The sequence below is a fragment of the Carassius carassius genome, chromosome 4, assembly GCF_963082965.1.
Source record: "Carassius carassius chromosome 4, fCarCar2.1, whole genome shotgun sequence".
NCBI lineage: Eukaryota > Metazoa > Chordata > Actinopteri > Cypriniformes > Cyprinidae > Carassius > Carassius carassius.
Window position 1 is genome coordinate 21,117,355 of NC_081758.1, and position 23,984 is coordinate 21,141,338.

The window sequence follows — 23,984 nt, forward strand, 5'->3', positions numbered from 1 at the left end:
GATGCAGTGGTTAACCAACAACTTGTTTGGATTAAGCAAAATTCAAATTATTTCATTCTGATTAAAAATCATTTATTTTGTTTAAAAAACGATTTAGAAAAAACTAAAAATTCAACTTGTATAGCACTTTTACAATGCATTTAGTTTCAAAGCAGCTTTAAAGGAAATGGTTGTTTCAGTGTAACAAATAGAAAGTTGCATTGCTTTAGATGTGTGCAGTTTAGACCATACAGTTTAAAGTTCAGAAAGATAGTAACAGACTAAACATAAATATGGACAATATTAGTGACCGCTAACAACAGCCTCATATCCCACTGAAAATAATATTTACATTCTTTGATTGGGAAGCCCTCTGTCTTTTTGTTTTTTGGTAATCTAGTAATGCAGAGCAGTGCAGTCTCTGCTGCAAATGAGCCGTAATTAGATGATGCCTGGAAACCTCATTTCCCAGTCTGCTGGTCACAGTAGTATTCAGTTAGTGGTCTGCCACTGCCATAGTCCATCTGTGATCTGTGTTCAGTCTGGCTGTTCAGCATGCTGTTTAATGGGAACTGCTGATCAATATATTTCTGAACCGCTGGATAAATCTGCGGATGCAGCTCTCGGTCTGAGCCTCGGAGGTACTGCTCAGGTTGGGGGGGATTTTGCAGGACCTTCCCTGATGTTCCTGAGGCTAAGGCTCGAGAATGGATCCAGTTAAGGATGTTGGTGAGGGGCCTCGGACTCACATAGTCGGAGACTGGGACCATTTCCAGGTTCCTCAGAGCACTTCCAGGGAGTTGCATCCGGCTCAGTTTAGGAGGCATTGGGAGGGGCAGCTCCATGTCAGGACATTGTCGTGAGGGATGGGGCGGGGTCCGAAAATAAGGCTGAAGCTGGATTATGGATGTCCCTGGGGTCTGAGAGGCTGGGCTGCTGATCTGAGATGGCAGCGTGCTGAGGTGGCCGTCTCCTGTGGAGGACTGGACGCAGGAGCTCTGGGCCACGGGCAGAGCTGCACACAAACTGTGGAGGCTGGGTCTGGCTTCTCTGGGACTTGGAAAAACAATTGACACCATTACTTTGGAGGATAAAATGGTCAAGTCTGTATGTAGCGGTTGTCTAGAATCGTTTTAATCTTGAGGGATACAAATTTGTCTCTTTTCAGTGCAGATACAAATCTAAAGAAGAATAAAAACGTGATGGTTTAACATTTGAAAACAAATTAGCTTTTTGTACTTGTAATTTTACTTGTTCTGTAAAAGGAAATTATTATTAAATGATTACATGTTTTTATTGTTATTATTACTTAACAGAACAAAAGTATTATATAGTAATATATAATCTATAGTGATATATTTCTTTCATATATATATATATATATATATATATATATATATAGTGGGTAAAGAAAAAGTATTCAGACCCCCTTAAATTTTTCACTCTTTGTTATATTGCAGCCATTTGCTAAAATCATTCAAGTTCATTTTTTTTCCTCACACACAGCACACCATATTGACAGAAAAACACAGAACTGCTGACATTTTTGCACATTTATTAAAACTGAAATATCAAATGGTCCTAAGTATTCAGAACCTTTGCTGTGACACTCATATTTAACTCAGGTGCTGTGCATTTCTTCTGTTCATCCTTGAGATGGTTCTACACCTTCATTGAAGTCCAGCTGTGTTTGATTATACTGGTTGGACTTGATTAGGAAAGCCACACACCTGTCTATATTAGACCTTACAGTTCACAGTGCATGTCAGAGCAAATGAGAATCATGAGGTCGAAGGAACTGCCTGAAGAGCTCAGAGACAGAATTGTGGCTAAGCACAGATCTGGCCAAGGTTACAAAAATAAAAATTCTGCTGCACTTCCTAAGAGCACAGTGGCCATAATCCTTAAATGGAAGAAGTTTGGGATGACCAGAACCCTTCCTAGAGCAGGCCGTCCAACCAACCTGAGCTATTGGGGGAGAAGAGCCTTGGTGAGAGAGGTAAAGAAGAACCCGAAGATCACTGTGGCTAAGCTCCAGAGATGCAGTCGGGAAGTGGGAGAAAGTAAACCATCACTGCAGCCCTCCACCAGTCGGGCTTTATGGCAGAGTGGCCCAAAGGAAGCCTCTCCTCAGTGCAAGACACATGAAAGCCCCCATGGAGCTTGCTAAAAAACACCTAAAGGACTCTGGTCTGATGAGACCAAGACAGAACTTTCTGGCCTTAATTGTAAGCGGTATGTGTGTAGAAAACCAGGCACTGCTCATCACCTGTCCAATACAGTCCCAACAGTGAAGCATGGTGGTGGCAGCATCATGCTGTGGGGGTTTTTTTCAGCTGCAGGGGCAGGACGACTGGTTGCAATCGAGGGAAAGATGAATGCGGCCAAGTACAGGGATATCCTGGAAGAAAACCTTCTCCAAGAGTGCTCAGGACCTCAGACTGGGCCGGAAGTCCACCTTCCAACAAGACCATGACCCTAAGCACACATTTTAAATAATGAAGGAGTGGCTTCACAACAACTCCGTGAATGTTCTTGAATGGCCCAGCCAGAGCCCTGACTTAAACACAATTGAGCAACTCTGGAGAGACCTGAAAATGGCTGTCCACCAACGTTTACCATCCAACCTGACAGAACTGAAGATGATCTGCAAGGAGGAATGGCAGAGGATCCCCAAATCCAGGTGTGAAAAACTTGTTGCATCTTTCCCAAAAAGATATAAGTATTTCAGTTTTTGTTTTTTAATGTGCAAAAATGTCAATTCTGTGTTTTTCTGTCAATATGGGGTGCTGTGTGTACATTAATGAGGGAAAAAAATAACAAATGATTTTAGCAAATGGCTGCAATATAACAAAGAGTGAAAATTTAAGGGGGTCTGAATACTTTGCGTTCCCACTGTATATATATTTGTTCTAGTAATAATAGTATTTTGGAGGACTATGCTATGTTTTGATGTAGCTGTCTAAAAAGTATTAAACTAAGAATAAATGTAATCTCCAGGGATCCAAAGGTCTCGCTTTTCAGCAAAATGATTGCAGTTTTGAATAAAAGCTCTACGGCTTAACATCTGAAAGCAAAGAAGTTAAGAATAACTTGTAGTTTTATTCTTGTTCTGTAAAATTAAATGAATTTTGTTCATTTATTTAAAATTTTACAGTACAACAGTATTCCTATAGTAATATTTATAAACCTCTTTATAGGGTCTAAAGAGTTTTTCCCACTATCCTGCCATAATAAAATTTACAGTAAATCACAATTTTAAAGCTTAGACGATACAAATGTATTTACTATATGATTATCTGTCACCTTTTTTACCCCTTGGTAAGTTTGCATCCCTGAATCTTTAAGATTAAATATAATAAGTCTAGAGCAAGAATGAGTATTTTCCCGCAGAACTGCAACATAATATCATGGTTTGATTATTATAATTGTGATATTCAGTGCATCACAGGCATTCCCAGAGCCAGACTCACCTGTTCAGGTGTCTGTTATTGAGGCTGAGAATGGTGTGTGTCTGATGGGGTGAAGGTCCTCCAGCAGTGCTAGTGTTCGTGAAGGCTGATATGAAAGGGTTGGGGGGGACCGAGGAAGCCACTTCTGAAGAATTCAGCGTTCTTCTGCTGTCAACGGAGCTGGACACGGTCACATCCACATCCTCCTCTTTCTGTGACTGTCCCACTGTTTGTGGACAAAAGCAGAAATACACTATTTTTCTTAAGACTATCCAAAAGAAAAAGTGACATTACGGTGACCCTCATGATTGAGGTTAAAATATCAACATTACTGGGCACCAGGCCATATAAACAGAAACAAGAAGCAACACTGATGCATATAATGTAAAGTTGCATTAATATAACATTGTAGTATTATTCTCTAAGGAAATCATACCATGCTCACTTGGTGTCAAACCCTGTTTGGCCTGTCCATCTGAATCCTTGGTCTCTTGGCTCTCTTTGTCTCTAAACCTAAAGACGAGAAATTATAAACTGATCATTAGGGTTGGAGGTTCAACAGTCAGGATACGAAACACTGTAAATTCTATTAAATACTTTTTTGATTTGCCATTATGAGTGATGCGAATCTTGCTCCTTTACCTGCTGTAAATGGTTGAAAAAATTATAATTATTCATAAAAAAATATATATATATCAGCCCTGAATGTCATATTCTGTAAAGGAGACATTTGTAAGTGAATTTTCCTGAAAAGAAAGAAATTAAAACAGATCTCAGTCCTTTATTTTTGTGTCTCTTTAAGGGTCTCTCACCTTTTCCTGTTCAGCCCATTGTCACGAAAGCCTTTGGCAAAGGGGTTGTTGTCAATCTTGAGTTTTGTGATCTGTGTTGATAGTCCACAGACATGCCAGTTAACGCGAATAAATTATACAAAAATTGACTAATAAAATATAATAAACACATTGAAGTCTTCAGATTTCAACTTGAATGATTTGCTGATATTTTGTGACAAATAATGGGTTTTGCATATTTTCCACACTATACTGGGTATTCTGTTACATACACATTTTAATTGGCATTTTATCCTCATGAATTTGACCCACTAGATGGCAGTGGAGCTCTAATGAAAATGATCTTTGAAGGCCAGATCTGAAAGTAATTCACAGTTTTAAGGGCCTCAGTATTCATCCCTTGTGAAATGTCTGTTCTCACCTCCTGGTTCTGGTAGGCTGTGACCGCTATAAAAGCAGCTTCAGGGAAGGTGAAGCGCAGGTAACTGCCAGGGTTCTGAGGGTAACAGGGCTCTGGAGATTGGACTATGTGTAGACGGGGCTGGTATTTGTGCATGGAGTGGAGAACCACCTACAGAACATGGAAAAAAAAACAACTTTAGAAATCTTTCAACCGTTACACTTTACCCGTTTCTAAAATCTCACCAGGCCATTAGAGTTGAGGATGTTGTTGGTCAGCTTGAGCTTGTGAAAGGAGATTGGATACTGCATCCATTTCTCTCCAGGCGCAGGAGAGTCTGGATGGATGAAGAACCGATTGGGTAAATGTGGATCAGCTGAACCATTCACTTCCCAAAGATCCTTATTCCACTGTAACAATATAAGAGCATGAATAGTCACGAAGACTACAATTAACTACAAAAATCATCACTCATTCAAGCATTGATTTATTTTTAGGTGTTTGGTTTTGATGTTCACACATCTATCAGGTTTGCAGCATTATAACATCCCTATCTGAAGCTGATATTAAGATATTAAGGAATAAAACAGATGGATGTATAATAGAAAGAAATAGTTTAAAAGTAAAGTTGTAGTATAGTTATGTGCCAAACCTTTTTTTTTTTTAAAAAAGTATTTTATGTTCCCCAAGGTTGCATTTATTTGTAAAATAAAATAAAAAATAAATGTATTTTAAAAATGTTAAAAACTTATTCCTGTGATGTCATTTCTCCAGTCTTCAGTGTCGTGATCCTTCAGAAATCATTCTAATAAGATAATTTGGTGCTCAGGAAACACTTCTTATTACAATCATCATTGCTGGAAAGATGTTTGGTAAAATTCATGATACTTTTTCAGGATTCATGGATTTTTGTAACCTTAAAAATGCGTTACTGTTATTTTTGATCAATTTAATGCTGAATAAAAGTATTATTACTATTACTATCTTTTTTTTAATCTACTGACCCAAAACCTTTGAATGATAGTGTATGTGTGTGTTTGTGAGGGAGGTTGGAGGAGGTGTGTATGTGTTGGGGGGGGGGGGTACCTTGTACTTGTGGTTATCAAACGGCACCATGTCCATTATCACCACATACTTGACTACTGGATTCAGTCCTGTCACTGTTACTTTGCAACTGGGAAACATCCGCCTGGAATAAAAGCACACCGGACACACATCATAACAATTAGTAATCACATATTAGAAGATGCCCTCAATGATGTACATTCTGATTTGTAACTCTTTCAAGATGATGAATTATTCAGCTAAATGAATGCACTTACCAACACTGCCTTTTTTTCCTTTGATACATTAACAAATATAGCCTATATGATTTCTTGCACTATAATGGGGTAAATCCCAACACAATACACATTCGTTATATCACTACATATATACTCATTATAGACATTAAAATACTTAAAAGGACTTAATTTAGTCATTATAAACCCTTGTAGGTTCATACCTGCCAGATTTAGTAATCAGCATCTCTGTGCCAATACTGCTGAATTTATCCCAAAGCTCTCGATCTTGCAGCGATACATGAACTGGCAGTGAGGTCAGTTCAGCTTCAGGACTGTTCATCCTGCCATTGAGGCCATGTTGAGTCCAGCAAGTGAGCTCCTTACAGTCTAATCGATAATATGATCATTTCAGATTTTCATTCATTTCATATGCACAACATTAGCTTTCCAGAATGGTATTTGTTTGCTATTAGAAAAAGACTCCATTTAGTTGTCTTGAAAAATCACAATAATCAATTAAAAAAAAAAAAATTAACCTGAAATTGAATTTAAAACAAAAAAAAGAGAGATCTAAAGTCCTACCTTGTGGATAATATCCATAGTTATTAGCCAAATGATTCATTTTGTAAGGTAAATCCAGCAGAGGCCGTTCCTCTGGGAGATACATGACCATGAGACTGGAGCAACAAACTAAAGTGACTTGTCCCGAGGTTTGTAGCTTCCAAAGCCAATGACCTACTAGGACTATCCTTGGTTTGCTACCTTTCCATAACTTCAAAGAGGACAGAGGTGTGTATGTGCACTTCTGTCAAAACATCAGTCTCGTCTTTGATCTGTCTCTTTGTCTCTCCCAGTTCCCAGTTTGTGCTCCATCCTGCCCACAAAGGTGTGTAGAAACAACAATCTTCGGATCTGGGGGAAAGGGGGGTGCAATCTTACTTTAGAGGCCAAGGGTTCCCTAACACTTCCTCCAAACCCATACAGACACCCATATAGGTGTTAATCGCACCAGCAGTTTGCCCCCTCATTACTGCAGGAAGTCTTTGCCACTGTTTATTGGCCCTTGGTCAAGCTGTCAAAGTTCAGCAAATAATTTAGAATCTTGAATATTAAAACTGTCCGTAAATCTGGTTTCAGGTTATTTTCTAAGGGCTTTCTCTGAGTGAGGCCTGTACAAAATAACCTTTGATGAAAGTACAGCCAACATCAAATTCATCAGACAAGTTCATATTCTTGTCCTCCCTGAAATAACAGTTAGTTACCTATGAGAAAGAATCAGCATATCTAGCACAAGCACATTGGAGCTCCGCCAATGTTTGAGCTCTAATTCTGAAAAGGAAAAAAAATAAGACGTTATATTAAATTAATGTTTCACTGTCCCTCTTGTAACATTTTTCATATATGATTAAATACAAGCATTGCATTAGCAGCACGAAAGGTTGTGGGTTCAATCCCCATGGAAACATACTGTTAAAAAATAACTCACTTTGGATAAAAGCATCTGCCAAATGCATAGATGTTAAATGTAAATTAGTGAACACATATTTTTATCTTTAAATAACTAATTAAATAATTGTGTTTATATTTTACAGTGGTATGCAAAAGTACGGGGTACCCCTTGCAGAATCTGTTACAACCCGAATTCCGGAAAAGTTGGGACGTTTTTTAAATTTTAATAAAATGAAAACTAAAGGAATTTCAAATCACATGAGCCAATATTTTATTCACAATAGAACATAGATAACGTAGCAGATGTTTAAACTGAGAAATTTTACACTTTTATCCACTTAATTAGCTCATTTAAAATTTAATGCCTGCTACAGGTCTCAAAAAAGTTGGCACAGGGGCAACAAATGGCTAAAAAAGCAAGCAGTTTTGAAAAGATTCAGCTGGGAGAACATCTAGTGATTAATTAAGTTAATTGATATCAGGTCTGTAACATGATTAGCTATAAAAGCTTTGTCTTAGAGAAGCAGAGTCTCTCAGAAGTAAAGATGGGCAGAGGCTCTCCAATCTGTGAAAGACTGCGTAAAAAAATTGTGGAAAACTTTAAAAACAATGTTCCTTAACGTCAAATTGCAAAGGCTTTGCAAATCTCATCATCTACAGTGCATAACATCATCAAAAGATTCAGAGAAACTGGAGAAATCTCTGTGCATAAGGGACAAGGCCGGAGACCTTTATTGGATGCCCGTGGTCTTCGGGCTCTCAGACGACACAGCATCACTCATCGGCATGATTGTGTCAATGACATTACTAAATGGGCCCAGGAATACTTTCAGAAACCACTGTCGGTAAACACAATCCGCCGTGCCATCAGCAGATGCCAACTAAAGCTCTATCATGCAAAAAGGAAGCCATATGTGAACATGGTCCAGAAGCGCCGTCGTGTCCTGTGGGCCAAGGCTCATTTAAAATGGACTATTTCAAAGTGGAATAGTGTTTAATGTTCAGACGAGTCCAAATTTGACATTCTTGTTGGAAATCACGGACGCCGTGTCCTCCGGGCTAAAGAGGAGGGAGACCTTCCAGCATGTTATCAGCGTTAAGTTCAAAAGCCAGCATCTCTGATGGTATGGGGGTGCATAAGTGCATACGGTATGGGCAGCTTGCATGTTTTGGAAGGCTCTGTGAATGCTGAAAGGTATATAAAGGTTTTAGAGCAACATATGCTTCCCTCCAAACAACGTCTATTTCAGGGAAGGCCTTGTTTATTTCAGCAGGACAATGCAAAACCACATACTGCAGCTATAACAACAGCATGGCTTCGTCGTAGAAGAGTCCGGTTGCTAAACTGGCCTGCCTGCAGTCCAGATCTTTCACCTATAGAGAACATTTGGCGCATCATTAAACGAAAAATGTCAAAGATGACCACGAACTCTTCAGCAGCTGGAAATCTATATAAGGCAAGAATGGGACCAAATTCCAACAGCAAAACTCCAGCAACTCATAGCCTCAATGCCCAGACGTCTTCAAACTGTTTTGAAAAGAAAAGGAGATGCTACACCATGGTAAACATGCCCCGTCTCAACTATTTTGAGACCTGTAGCAGAAATCAAAATTGAAATGAGCTCATTTTGTGCATAAAATGGTAAACTTTCTCAGTTTAAACATTTGCTATGTTATCTATGTTCTATTGTGAATAAAATATTGGCTCATGTGATTTGAAAGTCTTTTAGTTTTCATTTTATTAAAATTTAAAAAACGTCCCAACTTTTCCGGAATTCGGGTTGTAAAATGTGAATAATTTTAACAAAATAAGAGAGATCATACCAAATGTGTGTTATTTTTTATTTAGTTCTGTCCTGAGTAAGATATTGTACATAAAAGATGTTTGCATTTAGTCCACAACATGAAAAAATACTGAAATTATTAAAATAACTCCATTCAAAGTTTAGAAACCCTTGGTTCCTAATACTGTGTGCTGTTACCTGATGATCCACGACTGTCTTTCTGTTTTGTGATGGTTTTGCATGAGTCCCTTGTTTGTTCTGAACAGTTAAACCGAGAACTTCAGAAAAATCTTTAAGGTCCTGCAGATACTTCAGTTTTCCAGCATCTTTGCATGTTTGAACCCTCTCCAGCAGTGACTGTATGATTTTGAGATACATTTTCTTTTCACACTGAGGACAATTGAGGGACTCAAACACAACTATTAAAAAAGGTTCAAACATTCACTGATGCTCCAGAAGGAAACAAGATGCATTAAGAGCTGGGGGTTAAAACTTTTGGAATCTGAAGATCAAGGTAAATTGTAGTGATGCACCGAAATGAAAATTCTGCGCCGAAACCGAAAATTTAGGATGCACTTGGCCGAAAACCGAAACTGAAGCCGAAAATGGCTTCTTTTAAAAACGTATATATATATATTGCTTGGATTTAATGGATCTGAATTGAAAAATCACAATATAATAATCCAACTTTTATTAACAGTTACATAACAAAACATAAAATATTTTTAACAATAAATATAAATAATAATTATTCTTCAAGTTTTATGTTCCATCAAATAAAATTGTTTTTTTTTTTAATTGTGCAGAAAAATCCACAATTTTGGAGATTTTTGCAGAACAAATGTTACATATTGCAACTTTGGTGTCCTCTCGTATAGGGCTGTCACTTTTGTGAAAAAAAAAATCCTGTTCGATTTTTGAGACATAGGCAAAGTGTTCATTGAATCGTTAGTAAATTGCCTATATTTGGCGTTGATCCGTTTTTCAACGCCAAATATAGGCAAATCCACCGACAACTAAACAGGCATTAGGGCGAACGTAAAGAGGGCGCTTGAGACGCGCACAAGTCAGCAATGTGGACTGCCATAACATCAATGAAAAACATTACTGAAGGCTACATTGATATTATGCACTAATAGGCTGTCTGTGTGTGTGTGTGTGTGTGTGTGTGTGTGTGTGTCAGAACCTGCCGTTGCTGTGTGACGCGCGTTCGCTGCGAGCGTATAGTGACGAGCTGGACGCGCTCCGAGAGAAGGCCGTTAAAATCGATTCCCTGTTTTCGTTTTCGAAACTTGTGTTGGTTGGTCCGATCGATTGTGCAGCTTTTGTGACAAGCTTTTTTTGATTGTGACAGCCCTTTGACATGCTTAATCTTTGATAGGCAGACGCGTGATAACAGCTCGACCGTGCGTGAAACCTAAGCGCTTGCGCACGAATGGGAGGGGCGGGTGACATTCATTTTCGCTTTACGTTTTCGGCTGTTTTTTTTATTTCGGCCCGAAACCGATAATGCCATTTCGGCCGAAAATTTTCGGCGGCCGAAATTTCGGTGCACTCCTAGTAAATTGTACTTAATTTGTGTTCCAGGAAACATACAAGTATCCTCTGTTGCTTACGAAGGGCAGAACTAAATGGAAAATTATGAAATGGAAATTATGGAAATTATATCTCAACAAAATAAGAAAAATTTGGACATCTTCATCGTGTTCAAAAGTTTTCACCCCCCAACTCGTAATGCATCTTGTTTCCATCTGGAGCATCAAAAGGAATTTTGTTAAAATATTCACATTTTCACAGATTCTGCAAGGGATGCCCAAACTTTCGCATGCCACTGTATTTTTATTCATATTACTGTATATAATTATATTTTTTAAACAAATTAAAATTGTATACTTGCATTTTATATACTTGACTTAAAATGTAGCAGTTTTATACAACAGGGGTCTCTGCTCAGTCTCTCTATAAACCAAGGAGCCCTTGGCCTGAAAGGTCCTGATCTAGTATCTTCCCTGAACTGTCTTCATCATTAAGTGATTTAAATTAATTCACAGTAAACTACTTGAAGAGTAAGTCACAATTGAGCTACTTGTTAAGTGCTTTGCTAAAGGAAAAGATGCTGATATAGCAGGATAACTCTCGAAGAAGTGACTCTGCACACTTTATGCCAGCACTAAAGAACCATTACGTTTAAATGATCCCAACTCAGTTAGATCAGGTGAATACTTGTGTTTCATAACAGCTCTAAAGGGCAGTTTCCAGTTCCCTTCATGTCTAGCTGGCCACGATATAGCGATCTCTTTTCTGTGAAATCATCACAAATGAACAAAAATGTCCATTTATTTGTGTGGCAGATAAGGTGTCAGAGGCTTGCTACATGCTGGTGCAACTCAGATAGGCCACAGTCTTGTTCTTATCTGTTAACATGGCCTAAGCAGTCACAAACACCCCCCAACCCCACCCTAACTGGGAGTCTGTCTACAAAGTAACCGCGGGGGGCCACTCCCATGTTAGCCAATAGACCTTTAACATCCAGATGCTGAGGACGACTACAGATGTAGAATCAGGTTAATTTGTCACAGCTCACACATGGGTATGAGAACAAACACCCAGAGGTGATTTCATCTGTAGTCAATCAACAACTGGCCACCATAATCCGTTAATTTGGCATCTGTGTGTGTGCTTCAACTATTGCAATGTCATTTAAGTGATTCAAATCCTGGGTAGAAATTGAATAAAATATTGTGTTTTATTATGTTTTTGTAAACCCCTCATACAGCCAAGATGCACTTTCAAAAAATTTAAGTAGAGTCTCGTGTCGTATTATTAACTACTGTTGCTGCAGTACTATAAAGTTTCAAGGTTTTCTAATCTGTATTTTGGAATTTGCCACTTTTGAATACACTTAGAAAAAAATTTACAAAAGGGTGGTACCTTTTCGAGTGCTACACATTTGTACCTAAAAGGTCCATACTGGTACTTTAAATGCACATATTACATATAGTGTATCTTTTGAAAAGGTACCACCCCAGTGACAGCGTTTGTATCGTTTTTCTAAGAGTGTAGATAAAAGCTGAAGAAACTAACATGATATGCATGAAACAAGTTTTTGGATCTTTTCAACTTTTTTGTTGCAATTTCAAGTTTATTCCTAGGGTGGGAGAGTTTGGGTGTGGGCTCACATACTTGCGTGAGAGCGAGTCCTGCTGTTCAGGGTCTGATACAGGGAATGATTCTGATTGGTCAGCAGACTGAAGGGCAGAGACAAGATAAGGATGGAACAGCCTTTGTGTCATCATATGCAAATGAGCATCAAGCATTAAAACTCACGACCAAGGGAGCAGCGTTTACGATCGCTTAATGGCATGGAGACAACAGACTTGTGAAAACAAAAAGACGGGTGAAGGTGACAGATGAAAGCAATTAAACTGTTTTTAAACACTTCCTGCAGGAGTACTGAGGACACAGATCTAAAGGTGAGTGTGTCGCCCGGTGACTATGAACTACAGGATGGCAGCTGCTCTTCCTTTTAGATGAATAGTCCCATGCGAGGGATCTTCCACAGGTGTGATCGTCTGAAGATTTAAAAATCTTTTGCAGGAAAAAACACTAAAATGATGCAGATGAACAGATCTGAAAACTAGACCGTTTCTGGAAATTGCTTTGATATATGGAATAATTCTAAACCACTGACAAGTCAAATATGATTTTAGTAGCCTAAAAATATGCTGACAATTTATAGAAAGAATGTTAAACCTTTAGAAACTTTTAAAAACAGTGGACTACCAAAGTAAAAGTGTTTGATCAATCTTGCCCTCTAGACAGGATATCATCGTATACTGTAAGTTCATTATTGAGACACTACAGTATAGATGATGTACTATCCTGGGGGTCAATACACCTCCGACTGTTTCCTGTGGACCCAACAACTTTGTGACAGAGAGGGGCGGTGAAACCGTTACCATTACTGAGTTTAGTAATGGTAAGGGTTCTATTGCCTTCTCTCAAAAATCATCTGGATATGAGAGGACCAAGCACGAGTCGAGTGAACTTCAGAGCAATGGATGAAGCAGTCAAAATCAGATGAGTGAACGGATGGACAAAATGTTAAGCAGATTAAATCAAATAACAATGAGATTCTGATCATCTTTATTTATACAACTTTATAACCTATAATGTGTTAAATGAGACTGTCATTGTGTGTAATTGTAATAAATATCACTGAATTTGAAATTAAAACTTTTGCTTGTTTTGTTTCATTATCTACAATTATTTTTTCAAAACTCTTCATTTTGCACAGAGACGCAGTATATGTGGTTGGTAAAATGCTTACTTGTTCAAAGAAATGATGGATGAAATCTCTGCTTTAACTTTAATGAACTTACAATTAACTGATCCAGCCAATGTAATAAAATTAAAGTCAAGTGTAAGGATATAATGAATGAGGGACATTCCATTGCTTTAGGCCAGCTAGATACATTCTGCATGGAGTTCTAGTGCAAAAAGGGAAATAAATGCATCTTATCACCATTTGAAACTCAGCTGGTTAGCTGCCCTTTTCATTAGAAAGGTTATCTTTTTTTTTTTCTTTCTTTTTTACGAAATTAAAAAAGTAACAGTAAAGTATAGTTAGATTCATTTCAAATAAAAGTAAATCCTGCTCTTTTGGACTTTATTCATCAAAGTATCCTGAAAAACATGTCACTGTTTCCACAAACAAAATAAGGCAGCTGAACAGTTTTCAGCATTTATAGTAATAAGAAATGTTTATTGAGCAGCAAATCAGCAAATTAGAATGATTTCTGAAGGAACATGTGACACTGAGAATGGAGTAATGACTGCTGAAAACTCAGCTTTGTCAACACAGGAATAAATTATATTTTCGGGGGAAAAAAACAAAAAAATAAGATTTCACAAGAATAATGTTTTACTGTATTTTTCAATCTAGTTAATTCAGCCTTGATTAGTATAAATTACTTCTTCCAAAAACATTACAATCGTATTAATCCCTAATTTTTTTATTATTTTTTATTTTTATTATTTTATTACAATTAAACAAACAACTGGGATTTACACAATGAAATATTTCAAGTGAATAAGTGCACTTATATTTGTGAGTATATTTGTTTCTAGTTCTCGTAAAAGCACTGACTTCTGCTGTCTGCAGATAAAGTGACCAGAACTTTTCCACCACAGACAATCCAGCACCATGAGAACCTTATCTGAATTTTCTTCATTACTCAAATTATTTACCACTGACTAAAACAGTTGAAAATTAATATTTCAAATTGAATAACTGTAATATTACAGTTTCACATTTATCAATATCAATACAATATCACATTTTAATCAGGCCCTGCTCCACCCTGACAACCAGCCACCACCCAAACTGTCCAGCCTTTCTTTACATATAGTTGAATGGATATGTTAAGTGCCCCATCCTCAGACTCCTCCTGAATTTCGATTTGCTGCAAAAAGACCAAAGTAATAAGGAAAAAAACATTTCAGAAAACATTACATTTTTTTAGTTATGATAATTTTGAGTTCCAAATTCACAATTTAGAGCTAACAGAATGAGAATAATACCAGAGTAAAATAGATGCAGATTCAATGATGAAAAACTGACCATAACAAGCTGGGAAACTGCTGTTTAATGTTTTTGTGGAAACCATCTATTTTCTGGATTCTAAGAATGATGAATAAATGGTCCATTTGTAACCATGTGAAAGTCTTGACTGTCACTCTTGATCAGTTTAATGCATCCTTGCTGAATAAAGTGATGCTTTCTTTTTTAAAATTCTACTGACCCCAAATGGTAGTGTATTTCAACGCCTTTTAGGTACCCTACAAATCATAGCCCACCTCTCTCTGTCAGGAGATACTGTTGCACATGTTCAAACAGAGAAAAATTAAGGATGAATAGCCACAAAAATGTAATTTCTTAGAATCTTAATTGCAGCCTCTAACCTTTAATGTTTCCTCATCTTCTCTGTCAACAGAACTTAACATGAATACATCCTTACAAAGCAGCCACCCCCTGTGGCTCTTCAGGGCCTTCAGCTCCTCTGGGCTCAGCCTGTCTTTGTCCTGATCCTCTTGAGATGCCCCGTCCTTCATGCTCTCAGAATGAGGTCCTTCAGTGTATCTGCTGTGGGGTTTGGCTGCTGATCTCTGACGTGGTTTCTCTGCTCCACGGAGTCTCATCTTCTTACCATTCACCACCACCCCTTCTGTCACCTGTGCTGTGATGTCTAGCAGAAGCGTTTTGTTCTTCAGTAGGTCTACCTGTGTGTTAAGAGCAACTCTTTGCTTTATGATCTCTTTTATAGATCCTCTAAGTGTACCAGCTGTAAATAATCCACTTAGTTTCATAGTGACATTCCTTTATGTGATAACAATAGCAGCAAAACAGGCCCCTCTCTTTATCAGATGAGAGATGGAATATGCAAAGAAAAAGAGATGGTCGCAAACTAATCCTATGTTCAGCCTGGAACAGATCAATACACAATGACACAGCTAATTCCTCACTGAGGACAAGGATAGCAGCACTTCATAGTCCGGCTTACCCATTTATCGGACACATAGACTAGCACCACCACTGCAAATATATAGTAAAAATGGAGAAAATGGAAGATTCAGCAATACAGTGGTTCTCATCCTTTTTGACTCCAAGCATCCCCTTTGTTCAAAACTATATTCAAAGGCTCTCCTATCTAAGCTGATATATACATCTGACATATAAATCATATATCGTATATACATACTTGAAAACTTAATGGGGCCCCCCTTAAAGTGTACTGAGGCCACTGCCCCCCGGTTAAGAACCAAAGAACGGTCCCGTTTTCGTGCTTTTTTTGAAGCTTTGATTGTGTTTACAGTGTGCAATATAACATGTGTTCATGTTTCGCGTGTAAAAAAAACACAGTATTTTTCTGTATCTGTATACCGCTGCCATAAAAACGGGCTGATGACTTCCTTGTTCTATAAAGTCCCTCCTTCAGAAATACGTAACGAGTTCTGATTGTGCCAGCGGTTCCTGTGTTGTGATTCGACAGCAGCTGAGCGCAGGCTGCCCTCCTGGTAATGCGATTGGACTAGTTTTGAGAAGCAAGTGGGCAGGAGCATGTGCTAGAGATGTACTAATAATCACATGAGCGTTTTTACTGACGAGATGCGCATGAAAATCGCATTCGTTTTTTTTTGCACAGCCCTAACATCTATTTAACCAAGCTAAACAGAGTTGCCCTTTGTGTAATAAGTTACAGAAACTGTTAAACGCACCAACTTAAATAATAAAATACACTTACTGACTGTGGTCCATAAACAACGCCTTCTCCAGACAAAGAGGGAACTGCTCAATCTTTCAAGAATAATCTATTTGTGCGAATCAGGCATTAAACTGATTGAGATTGAGGAAGCTGTCCTCAGCAAAATGTGCTGCACATAGTTTTACATGTGGATTATAATTTTCGGGAACCGAGTTAAACATAAATTGTAACCATTAAGTACAGCATCCCTGGGAAGCCCAAACAAAGGTGATTGGACTCCGAGATGAAAATAACAGCGTTTCGACGACATGGCGACAAACACAAACGCAGCTCTTCCTCTTCTCCGTCGGAGCGCAACAAGACCACGCCCCCTTTTTGTGAATTCATGTGGGCGGAGATAAGTCAAAAAACTGTTTTAGTGACGTCATTACTGCAGGAACTAGAGGGATGTAGTCCAAACGGGTCATTCGTTGTAGGCGAATTCTGTTAAATAGAATATCTCGCTTGGCATTGAACTTTGAGCCTTAGAATTTTACAGATATTATTTATACTCTAACAACAACATTACACACTAACTAAAGTTTAAAACATGGGATCACGAAGAACGGGACCTTTAATAACATGGCACAATTATCTCACAAACAAATGGATGCTGGCTGCGGGTCCTCTTTTTTTTTAACAGATAAGAAATAAAGAAGAAAAGCACAAAAAAAACATAGATTTTTTTTTTTACCTAGATGAGCTTCCTTTATTGACTCAAAAGGATCCACCACCAGTGATTCTTCCAGGTGATGTCTGTTAAACAAATATAACAAAACAAAGTTTAATTTATCTGTATTTTTACCACTCTTGTGGCATTAGTTAAACCATGTTGCCGTTTCAGGTTGGTTGAGATGTTCAAACAATCAGAGCAATGTTGCCACAGAGCCACAGTATTTACACTTTCAAGGAAATCAACGTACAAATGGTTTACTTACAGCTGAATGTAAGAAACTGCTGTATTACCTAATCACCTTTTAGCTTCCATTGTTATGGTGAGATCAAGGGTATCCAACAATATCTGATAAAAATATATATATATATTATATTTTATATATTGCCTAAACAGACTAGACTTTTATTTGGATATTTCAAATGGTGTAGAAGAGTTACTTATGACTTATGTGTCATCCTGTGTCAGGACACCAACTGCACGTGATCTTCTAGTGTGCACTTTCTCCGAAACAGCACACAACTGTAAATTAACATTTATTGTTGCAGACACAAGTTCTTTTAGGGATAGTTCACAAAACAATTTGAATTCTGTCATTACGTACTCATCCTAATTCTGTATCTCTATGCAGATCTGTCAAATTTTACTTGTGTACATTCAAACATGACATGTCAAAATGAAAGTCCCATGGAAAAAAAGAGTCATATGAGTTTGAAACAACATTATAACTATTTACAAAGACTCTATTTTATAAAATTTCTGTGTGATAAAAATAAAAAATGTTTCACCTTAAATTGTATTCCATATGTTCATATGATATCACCTTTCGACCCAGCAGTTGTTGGTCAGTGTGGATTTCCCTGCATTAGGCACCCACAATTGCCATAGTTGAGATTTGGCATTTTCAGGTTGATCAGGCTCCTTTAGCAATAAAGAAAACTGATGACCTGACAGTCAGCAGAATACATAAACATACGGACAAAACTGGTTAAATATATAGGCTATAACATCATAAATATCCACGGAGATAAGATACAAATAGCTGTTTTCGACATTATCTCTAAAACAGCAGTGCTGAAGGGCTGGTGATATTCTTACCGCTGTCTGATGGAACAGAGACCCTCATCGGACAAAACCGCTCCCCCCTTCTGCAATCTGTCCAAAAAAGCACCCGAAGACACCAAACTGGCAGGAGTACAGTGAAAGAGACATCTCCTTACTGTCTGTGGACCAAAAACTGAGCAAATAAAGGACAAACGACAGGTAAAATAAGATTTTATGACTGATTGTTATTTGATGTTGTACGAGTTTGGTTTTATTATTTTTGGTGGCGAAGACAAATACAATCAGTTTGTCATCTAGCATGCCGACACGACATACAAGGACTGTAAAGAGACCGAGTATGATCTATAAATCACCTGATCCACGCAGATCCAGAGGCGCTTGCTCTGAGGCTGCTGTCAGCTTGAATCGTCTCGCAAAAGCCGCGAGGTCATTGTTAAAACCCGTTTTCTATAGATTGTTAATTTAAACACGTTTCGCTTAGGCTTAACCCTTGTACGAGGTTATTCTCCTCTCCGTGTTTGTTTACACATGTTCACAGTGCGCTGACATGTTGATAGAGTCGAGTGAAGAACTGGAGTGATCAATTACACACTACTGCCATCTGCTGCTCAGGCCATTAATAAACTGCTAGTCTAGTCTAAATTAATACTTTTAATATATTGACAGCCTAATAATAAAAAACAACAACAACTAAGAACCTTTGTTATCATTTCAGCCAGTACATAAGGAAATACTATAGCGTGTATATGATTCTGTCTTTGAGGACCAGAGAGCTGAGAATATGATCCCTAATCAGAGCCGCTGAGACTGTGTGTATGTTGTTTTCATTCGTTCAGGTAAAATCAGAGAGAACAGATGTGTTTTTCCATCTCCCATCAAAAGCTAGTCCACAAGGAGTAGCACAGAGCAGAAAAAAACACTTCCACTGGGAGAAGAAAGGATATCAGGTGGCTCTCAATCTGTCAGCATATCAGCTTAGTGAAAACTCACAAAACACGCTCAGGAAGCAAGGAAAATTAGGATTTTGACTGAAGCAGAGATTCGTTTGCATAAGAAAAAAACATGAATAGTTAAGTTCCTGAATTAGACACAAATATACAATCACATGTGCCGAAAAAAAAAACGTTCACCATTCACTTAAACAATACCTCTCTTAGGTGGGGTTTGTCTATCTTTATTTTACCATTCAGACCAAGAGGAATGGCACATTCTTTCGATATGTAAATCATTTGGAGCATTTATGATCAGAATTTATATAGATAATTCCTTATCTCATGTTGAAATTTATTCTGTATTTTAAAGCACTAATTAAATATTCAGTAAAAGACATGAAAAATGTATGTCTCAGAGACACGTTTTGCAGAACTTCTAAAGATATTTGGTGCTAATAATGTACTATTATTATGTGACGTGAAGTGACATACAGCAAAGTATGGTGACCCATACTCGGAATTCATGCTCTGCTTTTAACCCATCCAAAGAGCACACACTCAGCAGTGAACACACACACACCGTGAACACACACCCAGAGCAGTGAGCAGCCATTTATGCTGCGGCGCCCGGGGAGCAGTTGGGGGTTTGGAGACTTGCTCAAGGGAACCTCAGTCGTGGTATTGAGGGTGGAGAAAGCACTGTACATGCACTCCCCACACCTACAATTCCTGCCGACCCGAGACTCGAACTCACAACCCTTGGATTGCGAGTCCGACTCTCTAACCATTAGGCCACGACTTCCCACTTATCACTGATATAATTTAATTACATTTTTTTCTTGAGACACTCTCCATGAATTCTTCCGTCTGTTTTAACAAGATGTCCAGTCGTTGCTCAAGAAATGCAGACATCACAATGCTACCCCATCATACTTCACTTTAGGATTTTTTGAGATGTGGGCAGCGTTACATTCACAACACACCAATCATCTGTAATTTTGTGGTCTCATGCAACCACAAAAACTTTTACCACTTTAGAATTAGGCCACTCTATAGAACTTAGTCACCTCTGTAGACCTACAGATGTGCTTTCACATCTTTTTGTGTAATAACTTCTTCTTTTTCAGCAATTAAAGCCTAGTGCAAATATGCACACTGTTAGTTTGGGGTAGTCATGGCCTAATGGTTAGAGAGTTGCTCTTGTTTTGGGGGGAATTTTTCTGGGGGGAGTGAATAACATTCACAAAGTTTGTCTCTTTTTTTCTGTTCTCTCATAATTCTTGTTTGCATGAGCTTTGTGAGATGATCTTCTGTGTCTGTGGAATTTTATGTCTTCCACTTCATGGAAATTTAGCCCTAAATTCAAAGAAAGCTCCTTAGTCTTCATTTTCACTGTGGTCATATGATCATCTAAATATTCATCCCACTGTGTGGTTTTTATCTAGAAAAAAACATCTGCAGGGCCAAATATGTTATGAAAAAATAATGTCACATTAAAATAATTCATTTTTGTTTCATAAATAAATAGCTGAAGGTAAAAAAAAAAAACCTCATTGTTAGATTTATACATATGCAGGTTTTCATCTTGATATGATATAAACATTCTTGCATGATTTTAAACATCTTGGACCATTTTAAATAGTTTCTCCAAAAAGAATTTGACTATTAAAAACTATTTCAGTTCTTGTGCCGATCTATATTCATGTGTAGGTTCTAATTTAAAAAGCTCAGATTAAGAAGAAATCCCATATCAGCATAAAATGACAACCTTTTCCCAGGGTTGAGCTGTGGATGTTGAATAACTGCTGTCATGTCAAATATTTCAGCAGGTCTCACTTCGTCTTTTGCAGTGAAGACAGACAGATACACACACACACACACACACACAGAAATGCCCCGCAGTAACAGCACAGCACATTGACCTTTCTGCAGGCAAGGAGCTGTGGAGATGTTGAGTATACGAGGAGCTGGCTGAGCCATGATGGGTAGCTGCTGCTCAGCCATTACACATGATTGCAGCACAGCACACAAAGCCATGCAGCTGAGGCATCCTCTGTCACATCCTCATCAAAACATTTCTGGGACGATCATTTTAAAAAGCACCCAGAGGTCACATTCTGCAGCCCTGATTCTACCGGGGGAGAGAAATTAAGAGGAGGAGGAAAAGTCATACTCTATCAGAATATTGCAATAAATACAACTTGTCTGTGAAGTGGATCAATAATGCATCTCTTTTGAAACCATCAATCACTTTAGAGTTGGGCATAAAAAGCATAATTAGGACCACCGTTCCTTAAACATCCTGCTTTGAAGTCTTTCAAGGCCAAAGACACCATTCTGAATCATTAACGTTGTATTATTGTGTGATGAAGCACACTGCTGAGCACTTCCCCTCAGCTGCCTGAGGCTCTTCGGGTGCAAAATCACTTTGTGTACTGGTCCAGGATCAGTCATCATAACCTTAATAACTCCAGGTCTGAAGCTGAACATTGAAAGCTTCAAGCTTCTATTTCATTATTCCCGTGCACATAATGGCTTTATATTTTGAGAAAGCCTTGTGACCCTGATATGAATTCCCAGCATGTTGAATGGCTCGGTCTGAACCAGTGTTTTCTTATTTCTCAATGGCAAAGATGAGAATAATTAGTCTTGATCACATTGTTCTGCCTGCTGTGAATCACACAATGCCTGAGTAATGATGATCGTGATGAAAACAGTTTCTGAGAGGATGTGCATCAGGTAGAGACGGGTGGCAATCCAGCACTTTAAATACATGTCATTATTCATTCTATAAAATTAAATTTTATAACTGTAGCAGCCCTATAGTGTTGTTTGATGCTGTCGCTGCTTGAAGGACCTCACAATAGAGTGTTCAAAAATGTATACGGACCAGAGAATTATGGACGGAGGGAAATTCAGTTGGTGGAGAGGAAGTGCTTAAAAACAACATAAAACACTAATACCAAGATGATCTTGTTTATAATGTTATTTATAATGTTATATAAATATATATATATATATATATATATATATATATATATATATATATATATATATATATATATATATGTATATATAAAATTCATTTTTTAATATATATATTTTAGGTTGTGTGTTTGATTGGCTTGTCTGCTTTTATTTTTTTATTTCTGTCTGTAACTTAGTATTACCTGTTTTTTTTATCTTACGCATCAATATATTTGTTCAGTAGTGAAGGACAGGTCCAATATATAGTACAAGTAGATTACAGAAGTATTCAAGAATAAATGACAGAAGCATCAATATTAAACTGTCATGAAACCCTTCTGCTTTAGCACTGCTTTTCACACCTCATATTTGAAGAAGACTTGTGTAAAGCTGTGGAAAAGTGAGAGTAAAGAGATTACGAACAGCTATGAACAAGTCAAATATACTTAGAAATATCAACAAATAAGAGTTTTAATTCTTCAGAGCTATTGGCCTATGAAAAATATGGAAAAAAAATTAAAATAGCTAATATAGATGAGGCGTTAATCTTTTGTTTTTATTTTTATTTTTTATGGCTGATGTCAAAATGTTGCACTAATTTACCTGAATAAATAAGTGCTAAACAAAGATCTAAAACTAAAGTCAATAGTTTTATACGTGAATTTAGATATCCTTACATTATAATGTACAATAAGAAAATTGATATTCATTTGATATTCAAATGCAACAGTAGGAACAACTGCATATTGGCTAATACAGTGGTTTTCAACCAGGTATTGCAGGTGGGCTGCCAATTACTATTAAAATAAATAATAATATTGTTAATATATGTAAAAATGTCTAAGTCATAACATAATAACATAATTTCATATATATATATATATATATAACAAAAAATAAATATTAAACTGTAACTATGCTTCCACTATTCGAGCTCGCTGAATGGTTTAAGAATAAACCGCCAATTCATCTTAGATATTTTTGCTGCATATGCTACAGAACAACAGCAGTTGTGCCAAGCGGTGCCCGCCCGAGTTATTTTCTGTTCATTGCCAGCTCATTCAATAAAGACAGTTAACAATCTAGCTTCTGAGTACTAACAATAGCGGGTTCAGTTAATTTTTTTGCAGTGGGCCGCGCAAACATATGTGTTTGGTTGTGTGGGCCGCGAGTTGAAAAAGGTTGGGAACCACTGGGCTAGTATATATTCATTATTGATGATAACATTATATTACATGTTGTCTAATACTGGATGCTAACTAAATATTATCTGAAAAAAAGAACTTGAATAAACAAGAAATATATTACAGTTTAATATGCTGGTGGGAACCTTAAATGAAGTAAAGTGGGAAGCAATGAGTCTGTTCAGCTTCAAAAGGAATTACAAGATAGTCTGAGTGTTTTAATCCAGTCTGAGGGATGACTTCCCCACTAGGTATAACTTTTATTTCTCCAGTGCTAAGCTGTTTTAGGTGTCAGCGTACAGGACATGAAGCAGGAGTGTGCATACGGAAAATGAGATGTGAAAAATATGATGGTTAGAGCATTACAAATGTCAAGTGACTGATGGGCTCCACTGTTGTAATTGAGCTGCTTTCCATAGTGCAGTGTGTATGGAGGATGTTAAGTACAAGTGAAAGCATAGGATGGACAAAAATATACAGCGAGCAGAAAGTTTGATGTGTGGAGGCATGTTGGAACAGAAATGACAGGAGAAAAATTTTGACAGGGCTTGTGTGGGATGGAGGCAGAGGCTCTAAAGCCATCCATCTTCTGTAACAGGGAAATTGTTAGTGTTGAATACAGAAAATGTCTTGGCCTTCTATTATCATTATGATAAATATAGCAGCAATGCTTCTGCGTAGATCCACTGAGATCAAAACTATTTTAGAAGCAGCTGTTCAA

The 23,984-nt window shown here is 37.6% G+C and overlaps 3 protein-coding genes across 3 annotated transcripts in view; 1 reads left to right on the forward strand and 2 right to left on the reverse strand.

Annotated features, from left to right (window-relative positions):
- Positions 1–47: 47 nt before the first annotated feature.
- On the reverse strand, positions 48–7,257 carry tbx16l (T-box transcription factor 16, like). Its single transcript, XM_059547842.1, has 10 exons — positions 7,168–7,257; positions 6,488–6,817; positions 6,127–6,292; positions 5,709–5,811; positions 4,868–5,032; positions 4,644–4,793; positions 4,244–4,314; positions 3,868–3,944; positions 3,453–3,657; positions 48–1,035 (listed from the first exon to the last, which is right to left on the reverse strand). The coding sequence occupies exons 2-10, from the start codon at positions 6,576–6,578 to the stop codon at positions 441–443; spliced, it is 1,623 nt and encodes a 540-aa protein (XP_059403825.1). The 5' UTR covers positions 6,579–6,817; positions 7,168–7,257; the 3' UTR covers positions 48–440.
- eral1 (Era-like 12S mitochondrial rRNA chaperone 1) lies at positions 7,051–21,116 on the reverse strand. The gene is given in 12 exon segments (XM_059547172.1): positions 7,051–7,167; positions 11,603–11,684; positions 12,322–12,386; positions 15,103–15,420; positions 15,702–15,733; positions 17,137–17,198; positions 17,417–17,463; positions 17,563–17,637; positions 17,939–17,955; positions 17,958–18,062; positions 18,230–18,397; positions 21,035–21,116. Coding segments are annotated over 12 exon segments (1,170 nt in total).
- The window catches only part of fam222ba (family with sequence similarity 222 member Ba), a 76,326-nt gene continuing 70,588 nt past the window's right edge, over positions 18,247–23,984 (forward strand). Inside the window, exon 1 of the mRNA XM_059547845.1 lies at positions 18,247–18,378. The gene's annotated coding sequence lies outside the window, so the exon portion shown is untranslated. The remainder of the gene's footprint in view (positions 18,379–23,984) is intronic.

Excerpts from the sequence above, each read along its gene's own strand:
- tbx16l (XM_059547842.1), bottom strand. The coding sequence starts at position 6,578 with ATGGTCATGTATCTCCCAGAGGAACGGCCTCTGCTGGATTTACCTTAC. Across the intron at positions 6,293-6,487 it reads CTATGGATATTATCCACAAG|ACTGTAAGGAGCTCACTTGC; the intron begins GTAGGACTTTAG and ends ATTATCGATTAG. Across the intron at positions 5,033-5,708 it reads TTGATAACCACAAGTACAAG|TGGAATAAGGATCTTTGGGA; the intron begins GTACCCCCCCCC and ends ATATTGTTACAG.